This window comes from Rhipicephalus microplus, chromosome 6 (genome assembly GCF_043290135.1).
Source record: "Rhipicephalus microplus isolate Deutch F79 chromosome 6, USDA_Rmic, whole genome shotgun sequence".
Taxonomy (NCBI): Eukaryota; Metazoa; Arthropoda; class Arachnida; order Ixodida; family Ixodidae; genus Rhipicephalus; species Rhipicephalus microplus.
In genome coordinates this window covers 77,220,848-77,243,207 of record NC_134705.1, presented here as the reverse complement: position 1 = coordinate 77,243,207, position 22,360 = coordinate 77,220,848, and the positions used below count along the sequence as shown (strand labels likewise).

The window sequence follows — 22,360 nt, the reverse complement described above, 5'->3', positions numbered from 1 at the left end:
AGACAAATTATCAACGACCAAGTGCAGGAAATGATGCAAAAGGGAGTGGTACAAGAGTCAGCCAGTCCGTGGGCAGCACCGGTAATCGTCGTTAGGAAGAAAGATGGATCTTGGAGATTTTGCGTCGACTATCGCCGACTGAATGCCGTGACTAAAAAGGACGTATACCCGCTGCCACGTATAGAGGACGCAATAGACTGCTTACATTCGGCCTCTTATTTTTCCTCCGTAGATTTACGATCAGGTTATTGGCAAATTCCGATGCACCCAAAGGACAAGGAAAAGACTGCCTTTGTAACCCCTGATGGGCTCTTTGAATTCAACGTGATGCCATTTGGACTGTGAAATGCACCGGCCACGTTCGAGAGGTTTATGGACACCATCCTGCGTGGCTTGAAGTGGAACATCTGCATGTGCTACCTCGACGATGTCGTCATCTTTGGTCGCACGTTCAGTGAACACAACTCTCGTCTGGACACTGTTTTGAAGTGCATCCAAGACGCTGGCCTAATTTTAAACTCGAAGAAATGCCACTTCGGAGACGGCCAGACGCTTGTCCTCGGGCATCTCGTTGACAAGGATGGCATTCGCCCTGACCCCCAGAAGACAGCAGCAGTTGAGGCGTTCAATGCGCCGCGTTCCGTCAAGGAGCTTCGTAGTTTTCTGGGGCTTTGTTCATACTTCCGCCGCTTTATTCCGAAGTTTGCCGACATTGCGTACCCTCTCACATGCCTCTTACGAAAGGACAATTCCTTTGAGTGGACTCCAGAGTGCGATTCTTCATTTCGTCAATTAAAGTTTTTGTTGACGTCACGACCCGTCCTTCAGCACTTCAGTCCTTCTGCTCCGACAGAGCTTCATACGGATGCTAGCGGCATAGGTATTAGAGCCGTCCTAGTACAACGTTACAGCGACCGCGAACACGTCATCGCATACGCAAGTCGCTCCCTAAGCAGGCCGGAACAAAACTACACTGTTACCGAACAAGAATGCCTGGCGGTATTATTTGCAATCCAGCGGTTTAGGTCTTACCTGTACGGGCGCCCATTCACAGTCGTAACCGACCACCACTCGTTGTGTTGGCTTGTCAACCTTCGTGACCCTTGTGGTCGCCTTGTGCGCTGGGCACTCCGGCTACAAGAATACAGTTTTACCGTCGCTTACAAGAGTGGTCGTCGACATGCTGACGCGGACTGTCTTTCACGTATGCCACTTAGCACAACAGATTGTGAATCCGATGACCTTGACCAGCTTGTAGCGTCTGTGTCGCCTACGTTCCCCGACTATCCCAGTTTCAGAGCAGAACAGCGGAAAGATGCTAAACTAGCACCACTATTCGCCGCGGCATCCGCTTCCACTAGTGCACGCCGTTTCTGTATGCGTGATGGACTGTTGTTCAAAAGGAACCTCTCCAGCAGTGGCGCGCGGTTCCTTCTAGTGGTCCCGGAGAGCCTGCGAACAGTTATTATGAGTGTCATGCACGACGACCCTACATCTGGACATTTAGGTTTGGCGCGGACGCTTCACCGGACTAAAGAGCGCTTTTATTGGCCTGGTATGCAGAAGTCTGTTGAGAGGTTTGTGGCAAGCTGTATGCAATGTCAGCGTCACAAACGTCCATCAACTGGTCCAGCTGGTCTTCTACAGCCGATGCCTACTCCAAGCGCACCTTTCCAACAAGTGGGCGTTGACTTTCTGGGCCCCTTCCCAAAATCGGCTAAGGGCAACCGATGGATAATTGTTTGCGTCGACTACCACACACGCTACTGCGAGACGGCAGCCGTCCCCTCCACAACTGCCAGTGAAGTCTCGTCGTTTTTGTTACAGTACGTCATCCTCCGACATGGCCCACCTCGCCTGATTATCAGTGATTGTGGACGACAATTCACAGCGGATGTCGTGGAGGAGCTACTCCGTTTATGTGAATCCCGCCTGCGTCACTCGACACCATACCACCCCCAAACTAATGGGCTGACGGAGCGTACCAACTCCACCATTATCAACATGCTGTCTATGTATGTCTCATGCGACCACAAGAACTGGGATGACGTACTCCCGTTCATTACTTACGCGTTCAACACCACGAAGCATGAGATTACAGGCTATAGCCCTTTCTTTTTGCTTTATGCACGTTCGCCCCGGCAAACTATCGACACAATATTGCCTTTCTGTGACCACGACAACGTCACTGTCGCTGAGACTCTCTGCCTCGCCAAAGAGGCGCGTCGCATAGCTCGACTACGCACATTGGCATCGCAAGACAAAGCGAAGGCACGCTATGACATTCACTATCAACCAGTGATTTAACGTCGTGGTGATCTGGTGTGGTTGTGGACTCTGATGCGCAAGCGCGGGTTATGCCAAAAGTTTTTGGCCACTTACGATGGACCTTTTGTCATCGTCGAGAGACTTACAGAGGTCAACTATGTAATAGCTCGTCTCACGGCGAGTGGTCGACGAGCTGCCAAAACTCAAGTGGTTCATGTTGCGCGCCTGAAACTGTACACGCCACGACAACTCGACTGACTCGTCCGGCGGCCTTCGTCTGCACGGAGAGGAATGTTGCGTACATGCATGAAGAAAAAGAAGCGTATACGGTGAACGCACTGGTCGCCCAGAGCGAGAGAGGAAGAAGAGGATCAGGAGGATCAGCACCAGTCGGCCGCTTCTGAGCTGCCCCTCACGACCTAATAAACGGCCCCTTTCAACGTCTACCAGTCTCTTTCAAACGTAACAGTATAGGAAAAGTATAGAGGTCAACTAGATTTCGTGCAGTTTTTTACCATACACGTGAGGAAAAGGGAGTACAGTAGTACAAAAGACAGAGACAGAATGAGATGTACATTGCACACAACACACTTAGCGGAGTGTTTCACAGGTGGTTGCTCAGTGATGTTGCCTTATAGAATCGTAGAAGGGCTCGTGTTCCATTCTGGGCTGATGTACTTGAAGATCATGCACCCAAGATCTTTTCTTTAGTATAAAATGGGGGATCATCGAGTCTCATCAAGGCACAATGGAGAGTCTGCCGAACATGATCAGTCGGGATAGTGACAAAATACGTGGCCAAGAGTTTTTACACAGGTCCGTCACTTGGATGAGTCAGCCATACAAGTATCACGACTGAATGCGTTGACAAAGGCTACGCCGACCCACAACTGAAAGATCGTTGTAGCGTCATGCCTTGAAGTATCTGATGACAGGTGTAGATGAAGTACCAAACCGAGGCTCATTGGGTGACGAGCGATGTTCAGTGGAGAAATACATTGTGGAAGCGGGGCATTATGCGCATTTTCACGAACTTCCCTAGCAGAGCTGACATTTTTCCAACAGTATTGGTGCTTCGCCATTGGCTCACCGGGCTGCACTGTCGGCTACGTGGTTACCACTCTTCCCACAGTGAGCTGGCTGCCATTGAAATACTATGTCCGGTCCTTGGTTAGCGGTGCCATAAGTATATTTATATGTTTTAAAAACTAACTGATGGTGCTTTTAGTGTCGTATACTTCGCACAGAGTGAAGGGACGCCTTGGAGTCAACGAATATGGGTACCTTACTGGAAGATTCTTGCATAACAAATTTTATTGCCGCTGGAAGTGCAATGCTCTTGGAGCACGTAGATATCGTGACGTGTGATTGCGATACTTTGACGGGGATTAATCTAGATGCAACCATAAAGGCGCCCATCAGCCTTCCTGACATCTAATAGTGTGTGCAAATGTGAGTCTGGTTAGAATGCGATATTTTCAAAAGGTCCACGAGATCTGCTTGTGGGTTGCAGGTGACACGCTAGCCTTTTTGTTCATTGCCGGCATTTCAAGGTGCACAGCGTGTCCTTGCAGGCACCCCTCCAGCCATCGCGGTACGGTTGTGGACGAGAACCATTAGGAAACGGGATGCTCGTTAGCCGCCACTCCAGAAAACTGCCTTGGGTCTTTCTAGGGGCAGGCTAGTCAGGTGGTAGTAAGACAATCTTGATATATGGCGAATATGCGGCCAGGTGTTATATGTGTCGTAATCAAGTGTCTTTGGCAATGACGATGGTTGTACTTGTTTTAGCACACCTAAGGATCGCCAAGCTCGTCTTAAGAACTTGGCCTTGAACACTTCGAAAGACCCGGATATAAGCATTTCCGGCATTGATATACACTGCAGCAAATACCCAAAGAAGCGCACTCTACAGGTCAAGCATAGCTGATATGAATGTGCAGCGGGTTTTACTGCCGAGTAGGAGAGGTGATCATTTCATAACAAATCTATTTCGATAGTGACGGCCAATAATCGGCTACATCTCGTGTACAAAATTCGTATTCTGCCGATTAAAAACGGGTACCACAACATCCGGCTTGTGGCTAAAAGGGGTTGAGGCACGCTTCTTCGTAGACATTTTGAGGCCTCGAGCACACAGTGGCTGATTCAGAGGGGGGGGGGGGCAATCGCCCACCCTCAAACCTGTGCCTGCACCCCACCCTTCTCTTAAGTGCTCTTTTTCCACCTCCTATCACCAATCAGAACAATTGTGAGCACAAAATAGCAGTATTTATGCAATGACGGTGTTTTTATGCAATGACGGTGAAACAAAAAGTCAGGCTCCTGCCCCTTCTGGTACCTCGACGTTGCTCTAGCTGCTTTTCGGAGTCTTGCACGTACCTGGGGTGGCGTCACTGTGGAAGCGAAGATGTATATTTCATCGACATACACACAAAGGTGCACTTATCGATGCCGAAACCAGATAACTTCAAATATCGTGAGGTTAAACAAAGCAGAGATGAAAACCCCGCCTTGAGGCACGCCACTAGAGGCGTGATGGTCCTTCTTGCATGCAGCCTTTCACGGCTTGCATGAAGTAGGACCTCTTCATTAGGTAAATCTGAATCCATCGAAATATTTCTCCACCGATTCTAATATTTTCCGTGGCATTATGAATAGCATCACGCTTTACGTTGCCGCAGGCCCCTTCGACGTCGAGGAACATAGCAACAAATATACACTTTGAGGTAATTCTGTTGTGTCACAGTGGTCCTAAGGTGGATGATTCTGTCCTAAAAAAGCGGGCTCGCGAAAAACCAGTCAGCCTCTGGATATGTATTGTTAGCGCTTCAGTAACCACTCGAGTCGTGTGTGGAACATTTTTTCATTCTTGCCCACGCAGCTGAATGGGGCAATTGGTCTGTATGATGCCATTTCAAGTGGCGACTTTCCAAGCTTCAGGATCAGTAGTAGCAGCTTGTCATCCACTTATCAGGAACGACGCCATCATTTCATGACTGCATGCAACATTTCAGTAGCTGGTCTGTGCCGCATTCTCCTGGATGTTATAAAGCAAAATGTGTAATGCCAGGCGGCACAGGTGACGTTAGGGTTGCATATTCCTAATTTAGGACATCTATCAGAGAAAAGGTGCTGACGAAAAGAGAAAATTTGTCATTTTAGAGATCTGACCTTCCATTTGAAGAAAGTTGCACTACACACCTCTTCCCAGAATAAAAGTGGTGAATGAGCCGTTGTGTGTACTCATTGTTGGCAAACACTCAGCTCAAGGAATCTGGTACTTGCGCTGCGCATCCTGTAGTTGGCGTATTCAGACCGCTTACAAGGGTGCGAATTGAATTGATGAAAGGCATGATCAGTGTCAAAATATTGTGATTATACTGTCAGAGATCATCTGGGCTGTATTCAGAGCGTAGTGCTGCCGGCCACCGGTGCGGAGTTATTATAAGGAGTTATTCCAAATGAAGGCCATGCTTCTTCCATAGCCTTTTTTTCCAGTGCAGCAATGGCAGAGTGCATGTTGCTTATGTTTTCCCGTGGTTGTAATGATGCCACTTGACCAAAAAACGTTTTGCAGTGAGTATGCACAGCAGCCAGAGCTTCTTGATGCGTGTCTGCAACAAGAACGATGTCGCCTGACGACAGCAGCTGCTTCCCGGTGATTGGAACGATCCCTCACCATTTGCGGAAAACCAAAACTTCTCGCCTTATATTTCGACACTCCTTTGACGAGGTGTCATGGAGTCCTTGGCAATACAAAAAGTTGTAAGATTTATCATAACGGTTGTTGGCGGATTGTTATGCACCGCAGCTGGAACACATGGATTTTTCACAGATGGCGCTCACATGACCAAATTTTTGTCATTTTCGGCATTGAATTGGCTTAGGAGCCAAAGGCCTGAAAGTATTTTGGAAATGACCCAACTTGAAACGTTACAGCCAGCAGTCACTCTTATTGCCAATGATCACGCATCGAAAGTTTTCTAGACGGCACATCAAGAGAACTTGTGGTCCATCATTGGCAGTGCTAAGGACAAACGATATTTATTCAATCAATATCGGCAGCTGGAATGTCATGTAGAGCGCAGGCCGGTACCCGATGTCCCAGCAAATGGATCGTCGGAACGTTTATGCCACCAAGAACGGTGACCTTGCGTAGAGGGTCCAACGCTTGAGGGACGTTCACCAAGACAACAGTTTTTCGCGTATTCACTCTGATGTCTTCGATACTGTTCAGTAACAGTGCATCGAGCTCTGAAGATGCCGCTTGCCTGTTCAGCAAGCTCCTGTTGATAGATGATTGCGTAGTCAAGAAGAGGGCTATTTACTTCGGTGGGCTCGGGGGGTCTTCACAGCAGCTGCATTCACAGAAGCTCCGAACATCCTCGGCTTCCCTTTATGGCTCCCTAAAGTAACGCTTTCGTGACGGTAATTGTCGGTACTATCGCCAGCATCAGTTATAGTGGCCTTGCTCTTACCGGCAGTGTCATTCCGCTTTCTTGAAACGGTCGACATGGACTACGGCGAAACGGGTAAGCATGCAGGAGAATACGTTTTAATCTTCGTAAAGCAGGGAATTGTATGTTTCCAGCATAAATGCAAGAGTACCAGAAAAGTCTGAAGATGAACAACAAAAGGTAAAAACAATATATAAGTGTATGATGTTAAAAAAGAACAAAAATAGACAACCACACTTTTGTGGCACGAAGCCACGAGGCAATGAAACTATGCATTATATGTTGCTATATTACTATTCGCATTAAATGCACGATGTGTCCCTCCGACTAAAAGCCTATTTACTTATTAGATGCATGCAGTGTCACCAATCAGAGTTTCGTCAAAGAAAAAAACCTTCTAATCAGAAACTGAGGATGGTTTTGACGCATAGGGTATCTAAACCAAGGAAGAATTGTTCCAGGCGTTACTAGTTTTTTCGACACAAGCCCATGAATCAAACAATGCTCAGGTTAAGAAAATTGCAGGGCGAATTATCTGTTTTTATATTTTCCCCACTAAATATGGCACAAGAACAATAATTCCGGGGGTCGAAAAAGAGGCCCAATCGCCGGTGCGTCTCGAATTCGCAAATAAGTGAGCTCGACCAACCAATGGAGGGTTTGTCTGAGCCGTGATTGGTTCAGCCCACGTGGTGTTACAGCTACTGCATGGCAGTTACAAATATTAAGTTGTCCTGTGCTTTTCATAGATTAGTGTCTGTTGGATTGATTTGCTTATATTGTATTTGAGCATTTCAACAAAAGGAGATACTTTAAATGCTTGTTTTACTGTTTCTTAGACAAAAGCTCCATAAAATGCATAACAAAGGAATGAAAAATTGTACAGGATATGGTGGTTGTCGTCCTCAAATTGTACTCCAGTAATTAAAACTTGACTGCGAAGAATTAAATTAGGCTGAATGACAACTAGTCACCGGAAGTAACATCCTGCTACCTTTGAGATCGGACCCGTAAATAGAAGCACCAAATAGGTATATACTAGTTCAAAGTTGCCACATCTCAAGATTCACTGCAGCCGTTTTCTTAAAGGCAATGTATACACAAAAGGAGTATGTAAATAAAAGAATAACAACTTAAGCAAACGTCATATTTCTATATATATAGTTGTGTGCTTCGACCAGGATCAGTAGTCTCTAATTGTTGTGCTATGAATAGGAAATTGCATCTTGTGAACACTTACCTATACTTGTGGCAACCACAACGACAAATACTACGACATTCCACAACACGTAGTCACAATGCATTTCTAGATCTAAAAAAGAGAAAGAACGCGGTTGTTGATCCCAAACACAATGTACACGCGTGCAAATACATCACAGAAACAATAGTGCCTACTTAAGCTGTAATTACTTCGCTGAGAAGTAATTTCGCGCCTAATCTACAAGATTTCGCTGAACGCACATGTTCCGAAACCCTAAGATGCTGTGCTCTGTATCACCTTCGGGCCCTGAGAGTGTTTCAACAAGTGAATAAATAAGTAATAAAATTGAATAAATGCTATTCAAGGCTACATGTGGGTAAAAATACTAAACGTGGTGGCATGCCCAATTTCATGGAACTAATCTGCGTTTACTCTCAACAAGTGTCAGTTTGTTGTGCAATGTGACAATGTACCACGCAGAGCCCACTATGGCATTGTTCCGCGCACTTCTGAATAAACTCAGTTTTTCCCTGTTTCTGGCCTGTCACGATGTCTCGCATAGCGCTACGAGCCTTCGTATTCGCCGGACACTGCACCCAGCAGTCGATACACCCAACACTCAACTGTTGGCTATTAGACTTATAAAAAAAACAGAAAAAAGGCCGCCCGCATCTTCCCACGGGATAAGGGGGAGAAAGCAAATGAATAAATGAATCGCAGAATAGCAGGCGTATCGCGTGATTGTTGAGTAATACAGTATGGTTTAGGAACGCCTAATTGTTATTTCGTTTTTATTATTCATGCTTATTGAATCACTGAGAAGCGTTCCCGTCAACGAGTGGTAGGACACTGTCAATGAAAAGTTGTGCAGTCAATAAAAAGTTGTCAATAGAAAGTTGTCCGTCGGCTTCGCTGGTATGGGAGTGTCAAAGTGTTTTTATTGCGACAGCAATTGTATGGACACTCCCGGCTTGCTTTTGCCGCTGGTGGTGTCGGCGTCGCCATTACTTACTTTGCATATATATATATATATATATATATAGATATATATATATATTTATATATATATATATATATATATATATATATATATATATATATATATATATATATATATATATATATATATATATATATATATATAGTATAACTCATCCCCTGATGAAGGGAGGACCCCTCCCGAAACTGTTGGAAAACAAATATATTTATCCTTGTTGACAACGCTCCCGTTGTGCCATATCTCATACCTTCATATATATATATATATATATATATATATATATATATAATACCGCGCCCGAAACAAAGAACGAAGACGATGTGCGCGCCAACAGACTCGTGAAAAGAGGGACAGAAGAAGACGACGTGCTTTTGTTTTTCTCGCCTGATCTTGGCTCCTGCATAAAAACACACGCCGTCGGTTCTCGGACTCAACGTCTCGGTGCACTGCTTACGTTGAACCGCGACACTGGTGGAGGTGCTGGGTTGCAAGCCTGCCGATGCTCAACACCCCATCTGGGAGCCGTTCATCAAGTCCCGACACGCAGCCACCTGTTACGACGCCAGTGCGCCGCTTCAGTCGGCGGTTGCTAGGCCTATCTCCTGAGCTGACCTCCTTCGACGAACATTCTACCAGGCATTACGTACCTCTTCCAATGACCTCCGCTAGCCAGCCACAGTTGGTCCAAAGGATACAAGGCAGCCCCGTTTCCAATCCAGCCAAGGTAACACTTCTTCAGCCGCTTGTGCCTGATCACTTCAGTGGTGCCCCACATGAAGATGTTGAAGATTGGCTTGAGCATTACGAACGCGTTGCCGACATCAACCAGTGGAATGCTCAACAGAAGCTCGCCTGCACGTACTTCACTCTCGATGACGGCGCTCACACGTGGCTTGAGAATCGAGAAGGCCGTATATTCACATGGGATGAGTTTCGTCAGCAGCTGATTGACACATCTGCTAGCGTCATCCGTCGAGAGCGGGCTCAGCAGTTGCTCGAGTTAAGGCTTCAAACACCTAACGAAACTGTGGCAATGTTTGCTGAAGACGTGACGCGCCTTTGTCGTCGGGCTGATCCCAACATGTCCGAGGAGAAGTTGCGCTACCTTATGCGCGGCGTGAAACAACAACTGTTCGCTGAACTTGTGCGCAATGCCCCATCTACCGTGGCCAATTTTATAAGAGAAGCCACTGCCATTGAGCGCGCTCTGCACCAAAGATTGAGGTAATATGATCGCTCAACCACTACCATCCCAATCAACGCCGCATCGGTGACTCTGGACAATGAGGGCTCCCTACGTGACCTGATCAGAGATATTGTCCGATAAGAAATTCAGAAGATTTGGACTCCTGCAGTGGATACACCAGTGACCGCCATTACCTCAGTCGTTCGTGACGACCTTAGGCACGCTTTTTCAGCAGCTGATCTCAGTCACTATCAGCGTCAACTGAGTTACGCCGACGCTGTCCGCCGTTCACCACCCGTCCCGCCTATTACATCATACTACCAGCCACCTACAGCCGCACCTTCATCGCAACCATTGCAGGAGGCTTTCAGACGTCAGCCCATGTCTCCCATGTCTCCATGCCACCACCCACCACTTGCCGGGCCTTACTCACCACCACGAGAGGACATAAGACGCCCACAATTTCGCAGAATGGACGCTTAGCGCACCGTCGATTGGCGCCCTCTCTGCTTCAACTGTGGTGGGGCCGGCCGTATAGCTCGCTATTGTTGGTACCGCGACACATCGCTTCGCCCGTCTTGCCCAGGGTACGACACTCGTCGTGCGAAAGATGACTACATTGTTCGCCATGACGACCCTGGTTTTCGAGGACCTTCAACAACGTGATCTCCCTATCACGAGTCGCTTCCTAATCGCCAGCTCAATTCTGCCCACAGGTCACGCTCTCCATCCCCTGCTCAGACATCGTCACCAAATCGACGTACTTTTGCTGACCTTCGGGGAACAAGGTCGCCCAGCCCTTACCGGGGAAACTAAAGGCGGCGACCTCTCGGGATAAGGTCGCAGCCCGACCACAAGACGATAAAAAGTCCCCAGTACTGCCACTACAGAACGACTCGACGCCGACGAATATTAACAACGACGAAATGGTGAGCGCTGACCTCAATGTAATTATTGATGGAGAACAAGTGACGGCCTTCGTCAATACAGGTGCTGATTTTTCCATAATAAGTCACAAGCTGGCTGATCATCTTCGAAAAGTAAAAACGCCATGGACAGGACCACATATAAGAACAGTGGGTGGTCAATTGCTGCTCCCTACTGAAAGATGCACAGCAAGAATCAGCATAGGAGATTCTTCTTTCGTCGCGACTTTCATTGTTCTCCCAGAGTGCTGCAAAGATTTAATTATAGGAATGGACTTTATCAGGGAGCATGGCGCAATAATAAACATCCCGGACCGCGTGGTTTCTTTTTACGAGAGTGCTCGTCTGACTGATCCTACATCACCAGAGCACAAATCCTTTCGTCTCAAAGACCAGAATATAGTCGTGCCGCCTCGATCATGTATCCTCCTTTCAGTAGCATGTGACGTGTCGTTCAACGGTGAAGGAGTCGGCGACCAACTAACCTCGCTGCTTTTCACGCACGGGATTTCCGTAGCACGAGGAATAGTCAACGTCACCGACGGCCGAATGAACTTGCTGTTGACCATTTTCACCTCCGAGCGACGGCACCTTCCAAAAGGCACAACGTTGGCACATTTCGACGACATCGCAGATGTTTGTGACTGCTTTTCAGCACTCGAAGTAACACCTGCACAAGACCCACGTGACCTAACACCTAACCTTGACGTCAGCCTTATTTTGACTCATCAACAGCGGGAACGCCTGCTTGTGCTGCTAGACGAGTTCCCCGACTGTTTTGCGTCGACCTCGAAAGTTGGCCGGACGTCCTTGACCAAGCACCAAATTATCACAGAGGACACGGCTAGACCAATCCATCAAAATCCGTACCGTGTGGCTTCAAAAGAACGAGAAGCGATAGAACAGAAGGTAACGAAAATGCTTGAAGACGAGGTAATTCAACCGTCGAAAAGCCCCTGGGCATCACCTGTTGTTCTAGTGAAAAAGAAGGACGGCAGCCTGCGTTTCTGCGTGGACTATCGAAAGCTAAATCAGGTTAAAAAAAGGACGAGTACCCGCTTCCTCGCATAGATGATTCGATTGACAGGCTTCGAAACGCACGTTACTTCTGTTCCATGGACTTGAAGAGTGAATATTGGCAAATTGAAGTAGACCCCAGGGATCGTGAAAAAACCGCTTTCGTGACGCCAGACGGACTGTACAAATTTAAGGTTTTACCATTTGGCTTGTGCTCTGCGCCTGCTACTTTCCAGCATCTCATGGATACTGTTCTCTCTGGGCTTAAATAGAGAACCTGCCTAGTATACCTTGGCGACGTCATTGTGTTTTCTACAACGTTTGACGAACACCTTGAACGATTGCAAATGGTCTTGCAAGCCATACGGGCTGCAGGCCTGACGCTACAGCCGGAGAAATGTCACTTCTGCTTTGAGGAACTTCAGTTTTTTGGCCATGTCGTCAGTTGCGCAGGAGTTTGTCCAGACCCCGAAAACGTTGCCGGCGTCACACAGTTCCCAAGACCATCAGATAAAAAGGCAGTGAGGCGTTTTCTGGGTCTCTGTGCATATTATCGGCGGTTTATTCCAGATTTTGCGCGCATTGCGTCACCTTTAACTCGTCTCACGAGGGATGACGTTGCTATTGTTTGGGCCCACGAACAGGAAGATGCTTTCAATGACTTGCGGCAACGTCTACAGACGACCCCCGTGCTTGCCCATTTTAATGACACCGCCCCTACAGTGCTCCATACTGATATCAGCAATGTTGGCCTCGGAGCTGTGCTTGTGCAGCCCCAAGACGACGAGGAAGGAGTGATCACTTATGCAAGCAGAACTCTGTCACGCACAGAAGCAAATTACTCGACCACTGAAAAGGAATGCCTCGCCGGGGTTTGGGCAGTTATGAAATTTCGCTCATACCTGTACGGCCGCCCATTCAAGGTTAGCAGTGACCACCATTCGTTGTGTTGGTTAACAGGTCTGAAAGATACTCCGGGCGATTGGCACGCTGGAGCCTTAGACTACAGGAGTTTGATATAACGATGGTGTATAAGTCGGGAAAACGACACACGGACACCGACTGCCTATCTCGATCACTAATAGAGTCGGCTGCTGCTTTTGATGAAGAGACAGCGTTCCTCGGAATCCTCGACACGTCAACCATCGCAGATCACCAGCATGACGATCCTGAGCTACTTGGCTTGATTAATTATTTAGAAGGACGAAGCTAGAATGCACCCAAAGCCTTTACAAGAGGGCTATCGTCGTTCTGTTGCCGAAACAATGTCCTTTACAAAATGAACTTCTCCTCAGAATGGTCCACCTACCTGCTTGTCGTCCCTACCACTCTTTGTTCTGAGGTGTTGCAAGCGTGCCACAACGAGGTAACATCTGGACATTTAGGCTACACGCGCACACTGAGCAGAGTTCGAGGGAGATATTACTGGCCTAGACACACCGCTGCCGTGAAGCATCATGTTCGGACTTGCCTCGATTGCCAGCGGCGCAAGTCACCACCAACGAAACGAGCCGATTTGCTACACCCTGTCCAGATCCCGACAACGTCATTTGACCAGATCGGAATGGACCTTTTGGGCACACTTCCCACCTCGAGTGTTGGTAACCGCTGGGTTATAGTGGCGACCGACTACCTTACTCGCTACGCCGAGACAAAAGCCATCCAGAGAGGCACAGCAGAGGAGGTAGCCCGGTTCTTCATAGAGAACATTGTGCTGAGAGACGGTGCGCCATCGATCGTTATAACAGATCGCAGAACCGAATTCACGGCCGCGCTTTTAGATCATGTGTTGGTGCTCAGTGGTACTATTCATCGCAAGTCGACAGCTTACCATCCACAAACCAACAGGTTGACCGAGCGACTTAACAAAACTCTGGAAGACATGCTTTCATTGTATGTGGACATCGAACACAAAAACTGGGACGAGATTCTCCTTTACATAACGTTCGCATACAATACTGCGAAACAAGAAACCACACAGATGACCCCATTCAGCCTTGTTCACGGACACGAAGTAAGAACGATGCTAGACGTGATGCTGCCACACGAATGCGATGACAACGAAACGAGTGCTGACGCGTTTACTCAACGCGCAGAGGAAGCCAGGCAGCTCACACGTCTGCGAATATACCAACAGCAAGAGTACGACGCAGGGCGCTATAACCAACGTCATACACCTGAAACGTACGAAACAGGGGACAGGGTATGGGTGTGGACACCTGTACGAAGACGGGGACTATCTGAAAAATTGCTCAGAAGGTACTTCGGACCTTATCGAGTGCTGCGACGACTAAGTGACGTAACCTATGAAGTCGTCCCGGATAGCCCAAACTGTTCAAGGCGTCGCCAGCAACAACTTGAGCTTGTTCACGTAGTGCCCATCAAGCCATCCGGCAGCGAGTGCCTCTGCGAGGCACCATCGCTTCTACAAAGTGACTTCATGGGCAAATTACCGTCTCAGCTAAAGCATCGGGGCAATGCTCTTTTAAGGGGAGGCAAATGCCGCGCCCGAAACAAAGAACGAAGACGATGTGCGCGCCAACAGCCTCGTGAAAGAAGGACAGAAGAAGACGACGTGCTTTTGTTTTGCTCGCCTGATCTTGGCTCCTGCATAAAAACACACGTCATCGGTTCTCGAACTCAACGTCTCGGTGCACTGCTTACAATGAACCGCGACAATATATATATATATATATATATATATAAGGGAAAGAAGTGCATACCTAAGGGCTTGTTTTGGCGTGTTTTCACACAATAATAATGAGATCTAACAGACAGTAATGCAAAGTAATCTACAGGGGAAGTTATTAGAACCAATGAAATGTAAATAAGAAGAAAGAAAAGTGGATGAAAAAATAACCAGCCGTGAGCAGGCTGGTTATTTTTTCATCCACTTTTCTTTCTTCTTAATTACATTCCACTGATTCTAATAACTTCCCCTGTACATTACTTGACATTACTGTCTGTTAGATCTCCTATATATATATATATATATATATATATATATATATATATATATATATATATATATATATATATATATATATATATATATATATATATATTTGCGAGTGCGAGGCGTTAACGACTGAGCCACCGACCAAAAAGCACGCCCTTCAACGTTCAAATGCTAAGCAGTCTATATCGACCATTTACCGCTCGTGATAGGCACCTAGGTGGAGGGGGCATTATCGTGCTCACCTCCCATGCGTACTTTGCCTCTCGGAGAGGAGTGGCTGGTCCTAAAGCCCCTGAATGCACCCTCCCATGCCTTTATCTCGCAGTTGGGAGTCTCTTATGTCTTCGCTGTCCTTAAGCTCTCAGAAGAACGAATCTGTTGTAGTTACCGAAGCACAAAGGTCACCATACTCGTCGCACAGTCTCCGTATGCGAAAAGAGCGTACTTTGAAGACAAAGCGATGTAACAACTGAGACGCTTATTCGCGTTTATTTGTACCTGTGAGTACGTTTCGTGGTCTATTTGTACGTGAAAAACGTGGGAAACATTTCGATCTGCTGGTCATTTCGCGCCTCCCATTCCAACTTGTTGCTATCGCATTCATTGCTACGCCTTTGCGGCAAAGATTTGACGTTTTTTGTCTTTATTAGTCTTATTCATTAAATTAGGAACCGCGTTGCCTACAATGAGTGCTCGGACGCTGATGCGTGATCTACTGCATACATATAAATCTTTTTGTTGTTTACCAACAAAGGTGCTGGATGGCTTCCGGTTTTTGCCACCAGCGTAGCATAGGAGCAGTTTTGCCAGGTTGGACGAAGTGGCGTAGCCAGAAACGAGAGCAACTGAAGTCCAAATGTAGTCAAAGATATAAAATAACAGAAATATTCCTAGCCAAATATAGCCATTTGCATTTTCAGTTTCATTTGCAGTTACAATTCTGCTTTAGACTATTACAGTAGCTTTTTGTGTAATCGGTGGTTAGTGTATCTTTTTAAACATCCGGAAACAAGGCGTGATTATGAAAAACACCTTACGAGAGGACTCCGGAAATATAGAGCAACAGTGGTTCGGCAAGCAAATCTGAGTACACGGGCCTCCTAATTACCGTTCGAAAACGTGAGAGTATGAACCAAATCCACTTTATCTTTGTGTACTATTGGACCAACTTCGGACCATAAAAAATAATGAAACAAATTTACAGACCGCACAAATGTGCAAGCCGCATCTTACCAGTCCAGCACTGAAGAGAAAAAATCAACGTGCGCAGCCAAGGCTGCGAGAGAAGACGAGGGCACTGGTGATTCTAATGGCATATTGTAATACAAATTCTATACACATAGTTATATTGCTCACAGAAAAAAATGCGCTATGCTTTCTTGGCCAATCCCTCTCAGTGGGTGTGAGCCATGAGTCGAGGGAAACAAACAAACAAAGGGCAAGATGGCTCTTTTTCTGATTTCTCGCGTTAGCGCATAGTTTTCTTACATGTTATGGTGCCGAAAACCCTGTGTGGAACGTACCCTCTTCTACGAACGACTCAAGGGATCTTCTACTCGTCCACGTCACGTCGAAGGTGGCGAGGATTGACCGACCAACTAGAGTTTCAATGATCGTTACAGTAGCTGTACACCTCCCTACTAGCAGCCGAAAAGCTTTCATCGTGGATTTCCTCAAGGCCAAGCGGGCAGTTCGACGCGCACAGAGCACCAAGCTACTGCAGGAGGCCCGAATCTTGATCAACAATTCCAACGCTGACATCACCAAGCTCACATTTCTCCTCGACTGCCTCAGCGCGAGTAATATGGAACTATCAATCATCAATGCTGCTCTCGAAGAGCCCATTCCTGACGACGATCTTGAGGCAGAATATAACGCTGCGGTAGAGTATAACGACCAAGTGATAAGTATGCTCGCCTAATTAGGCTGCCAGATCGACGCTTTAAAGCGTGTTCGAAGCCAGCCATAGGCGGCAGTAACAGCTCGCATGACCATTATGGCTCAAGCTAATGCTCATCCGAAGACTGTACAGCCAGAACTAATGAAGCTATTGCTCAGCCAACAACTGTACAGCCAAGACATGACGCGGGACTTCTTCCGGCTTATGACTGCCTAAGCTCTGCCTCCGGGTTTTAACGGTGACATTCACAGTTGGGCAGGGTTTAGGAAACAGTTTGAGCAGACGGTTCATCGCAACCTGACATTATCCTCGACCACAAAATTTTACTACTTACTTAATGGCCTTGTGAGAGACGCCGCGGCATGTTCCGCGGGGCTACCTACCTCAGAGTCATGCTATGCAGATGCCGCCAAACTCTGAAGGAAAGTTTCGGGGACTTTAAGAAAAAAGAACAGTACCACCTGTCAGCTTCAATAAATCTTCCTCAGGTCATGTCGGCAAACGATATAAGAGGTCTTCGGAAGTTGTACGACGCCGCGCGACTCCATATTCGTTGCCTGAGAGCTTTAAACGTACCGACACTCAGATTTTCTGCAATGCTTGTCGATATCTTGCGCAACGCCTTACCGGGTGACATTGCTAGGCGTTTGTTCGCGATAAACAAAAAGAAGAACTAAGAATTTCTTCCATTGCAGAAGCTGTGGGTAATATGTCACAACAGTCACTCGCGATCACGTCTTTAAAAGGTGGGCAGAATGACCTGCTTCATTTCACAAGGATAGAATTAGAAAGCCGCGAAAAGTGCTTTACGACGCCAATGAAGTGAAACGAATATGTTGAAAGCTTTAGAGGCCGCAGTACGCATCAGTTTTGCATAACACTACAGAGGCAAAATGCATTGAATACTTCTTTTGCGGATGTGATAACCATGGCACCCGTACTTGTCACTTCAACATTTCTCTCTAGTCGGAGAAGCAACATCTAAGCAAGGACAATCGTTGCTTCGGGTGTACACCGCGAGGCCATCAGGCACGGTCCTGCCATGTGAAGCTCACTTGTTCACTTTGCCACGGCAGACATGCCTCAATCAGGTGTGACCAAAATTATAAGAGGCAAGAAAGTACACTGACATCTGACAGCACGATAGCATTTTGTGTCAGCCAACGCTGTACTGCCAAATGATCAGTCATCGCGCATTCTAAATAAGATGGACAACGGATTATACCTTCAAACATTCCGTGCTTGGGCAGGTCACGATGATAACTGCCAATACGTGAGGAGTATTATAGTTGGTGGCAGTCAGCGATCATTTATCAAGGGAGATCTCGCCACTAAGCTCCGACCCAAGATGGTTAGAACGTCGAGAGTCGTATTTAACATTTTTCGAAAAGCAACAACTTCCAGAGCTGCAAAACTGAAGGTTGTGGAAGTGTCTCTTCGAAGTCATCATTACTCACAAGTCTGCTATGTACAAGTCATCATAGTGTCATTTATTTGCACAGAGTTTGTACACCGTCCAGCGATAACAAATTGGTGAGACAGCTGTGACTGGAAGGACAATTATTCGCTGACTAACAATGCTTCCTTGGAGCAGATGCAGAACCCTGCCTGTCTTTACTCATCAGGTCAAATAAGCTTTCGAAGATATTGACTGGTGAATTCTCGCGCAGCACAGATATCTATAGAATGGTTGCTATGAATTCACTATTCGGATGGATTTTCCAAGGACCAACCCAGCAAGCGCTCTCCACCGCAAGCAATGCAAATTTGATCATCGGTGCACTACACGGGAGTACCCAGCTTGACGACGAAGTGACCCCACACAGATCACAGTCTTCTGGGAAACGAGGGACAAGTGGTATCATAGACCCAAGTAACTCTGAACAATACAAGACTCTCGACGCACTCCGCCAGACAACAGGTGAATCACATGAGAGTTGTACAGTTAAGCCACCGAGGAATGAAAGTAACTATGGGAAACCTCTCACTCGACTGCCGAAGCAAGATGAAATGATTTCTCTAAACGGGAAGCTCCATCAATACGACGCGGTTATAACACAATATCTTTTGCACGGACACGCGGAGTTAGTGCCTAAAGATGTTCTTGAGAGCCGACACGTTTATGGTATACCCCCCAAAAAAGTGACAAAAGAATCACTTACTGCAAAGCTGAGCTAAGTTGACGCAGTGTTTCATACACCACCTTCGCCATCTGTCAATGACTTTCTGGACAAAACGAATATGTGCAAAGAACCTTGATCGATCGATTAGCCATAGTGAACCTGGCCTACAAAACCAAAAGGATATTTTACTTCCGATAAAAACGCCTCGCCAACGCTTGAACTGACAACCCTATTTGTACACAAAGGAGGCCTTGTGCCAATATGCCCCGGCCATATTTAGGTCGGATATTCATTGATCGCTTCTTCAGGACCACATAGCTCCGAGTATGAAGAAGATGCGCATAAGCAACAACTGACGACCTTATGGAGTTCAGGTATCGTCTGCAATTGCTTAATCCACGGTGGATTCGACGGAGAAAGGAGTACCTGATGCAGCTGCGAGCCCGTCATCGGTATCCGTCGCGTATTAGCAAAGACCTAATAGTGTATGACATCTTTCTCGTTTGTTTCAAGGTGTATATGGCTCCTTGGCAGTGTGGTAGAAGTTGTTCTCGGTCAAGACAGTGTAGTACAGGCCTGTCGAATCAAGACACAATAAGGTAACGTTGTGCCACGACCAGTACAGAAGCTCTACAAGCTAGAGATATCCTGCAACCTCTTAAGGCGGGAGGATGAAAAAAAGAATAAACGTCCACAGCCTAGGTCTGTGAGAAACACGAGGAAGTTGGTGATGCTAAGAGCACGATGGCTCCTTGTCTGATTTCTCGCGTTAGCGCATAGTTTTCTCACAGGCACTGTTTGGTATTAAGATTTCGAAGCGAGGTGTGCTTCTATAGAGCCAGCTATCACCAACTCAGCTTTATTTAAACGCTCAAAACATAGACAACAGTTACTTTTGACAAATGTTCTCATCATAGACGCTAGCTTTTGCTGCCGTCTCTTTGAATATTCAGGCGGTGGATCGAGCTCAGCTTAACACCAGCAAATAACGAAGATGAGCATTTATTCACCGGAGTGTACGAAGAATTTTTTTAATGAGGGGCACCTTTTAAAAAGGTGCCCCTCACCTTTTGGACAGAAGAAGGACAGAAAAAGGTGCCCGTAAGGTGTTTTTCGTAATCACGACTTGTTTCCGGATGTTTAAAAAGATACACTAACCACCGATTACACAATAAACTACTGTAATATTCTAAAGCAGAATTGTAACCGCAAATGAAACTGAAAATGCGAATGGCTATATTTGGCCAGGAATATTTCTGTTATTTTATATCTTTGACTACATTTGGACTTCAGTTGCTCTCGTTTCTGGCTACGCCACTTCGTCCAACCTGGCAAAACTGCTCCTATGCTACGCTGGTGGCCCAAACCGGAAGCCATGCAGCACCTTTGTTGGTAAACAACAAAAAGGTTTATATGTATGCAGTAGATCCCGCATCAGCGTCCGAGCACTCTTTGTAGGCAACGCAGTTCCTAATTTAATGAATAAGACTAATAAAGGTGCGCACGTTTTTAAAATGGTCATTTTTTTGCTTGGTACGGCATAGCGAAAAATATTTGAGCGGAGAGGGAGGCACAGGTTCTTTACACATCCCCCTAGCTACGCAACTCCTAATCAATGTCTATTATAGTTCAAAGTAAATAACGGTTTTTACTTTCAAAAATTGCCTTAATATTGTTGTGGCAGTGAAAGATAGAATACAGGATACAGCAGATAGTGATAATAGCTAAAGTTTTACGTCCCAAAAAATGACATGATTATGAGAGATGCCATGCTGGAGTCATGCGCAGATCCCGACCGCCTGGGGTTCTTCACGGAGCACTCTGTAGCATTTTGTCTCCATAAAAATGCGGCCACCTTGACCGAGATTCCTTCCCATAACCTTCAGTCAGAGGTCAAGTTTCATAACCAGCCCATCATGTTCCGCAATACTCGATATCATAAAACGTATTGGCTAAATTTGCTGCGAGTAATGGAGATGTCGTGCAAAGTACGAGCTATGAGCACAGATGCGGAAATCTTGTATTGGGCAAAACTCGAGAGCTCAATATACATGAGTGGGGCCGGGTGCATGAGTCATCATTCATTGCAGGTTATGCGTTCGAAGTTTTGTAAATTCCGCAGTATACACAGCACAATGCATGCGTTGCTTCTGCATTCTGATTAAGAAGATGAAGAACCGCTATGCAATCGGCACAATTGCGGAAGGTTCCATGAAACGAAAGCTTGCTTGTACGTATTGTGACGATTACAATACATTTTTTATTGCAACATGAAATTAGAGGTTAAAAGAAGACGAAACTGTGTGTGGTGCGTGACGGCGCCTCCCGTGAGGGGGCGGAAAGAAGAGGAAGGAGGTTGGGACGCTCGAGAAGCCAGGCGGGTCGAGGCAGTCGGCCAGCAGGAGAGAACAACGGTTGCGACGGCTACCGGTCCGTTGTGGCACCGAACCCCTCGCGGGTGTACTCAAGGCGAACTCGGACGACGAGTTACGCTGGTCGACGCGGGGCGATGACGGTGCAAGTGTCACTTTCGAGACCCGCGAGTTATTTGGTGACGACCGGGGCCCCCGAGCCTCGAAGGCTGAGGCCTGCGGGACTGGCCTACTGGTGTTTCCAGGCATGGCCAAGCACGCGTCTGGCCAGCCACGCAATAGCAAAGCGGCCGTCCCAGGGACTGCCGTGATAGGAACACGACAACCTCAAGATGACTCGGCTACACGTCAGACCATCTCGTTTATAGCGTCTTCTGAGTGGCTCCCGTGCATTGGTGTGTTAAATAGCTGCGCTGTGTCAGGGTCGCTGGAGCCATGTACCGTAGCTAAGTAAGTGCAGGGATGAAGTGCCGCAAAGGTTTGTTAGATTATTTATGTCACTGTAAAATATTCATATATGTGTGCCCACGTCGTATAACCAAGCTTTCACTGTTTACGTCACAGCTCTTGTCGTTTGAGCCCACACGAATCTGTCAGAATTGACGAGCCTTTCCAGGATTAGCTAATTACATCGGTATCCAACGCTCAAACCTAGGGGTGAGACATAGCTAATGAAAACGTTGTTGGTAATAGAAAAGAGCTAGGATTGAAGGATGCAGCATTGAGGGCATAGGTGGAGCAATAGCGTATTCAATTACCCGATGAGGGTACCGAAGAGCGAAGCGCTCTGACGGAGTAAATGAAATTGAAGCAGCAGTTAATTGAACAGGAACGTGAGGCAGCTCGCGAGAAAGCGGAGCAGCAACAAAAGCTGCTAGAACGAGAGATGAAGGTGCTTTAGCTGAAGCTTCGACTTCACAAAAGGGCCGCTAGTCGGCAGGCAGCCAA

The 22,360-nt window shown here is 46.9% G+C and overlaps 1 protein-coding gene across 1 annotated transcript in view; it reads right to left on the bottom strand.

The window, feature by feature from the left end:
- Nucleotides 1-22,360, bottom strand: part of LOC142765320 (uncharacterized) — a 310,330-nt gene that overhangs the window by 73,234 nt on the left and 214,736 nt on the right. The window contains exon 2 of the mRNA XM_075866086.1: nt 7,969-8,040. Within this exon, the coding sequence (XP_075722201.1) occupies nt 7,969-8,032 (64 nt within the window). The 5' untranslated portion in view covers nt 8,033-8,040. The remainder of the gene's footprint in view (nt 1-7,968; nt 8,041-22,360) is intronic.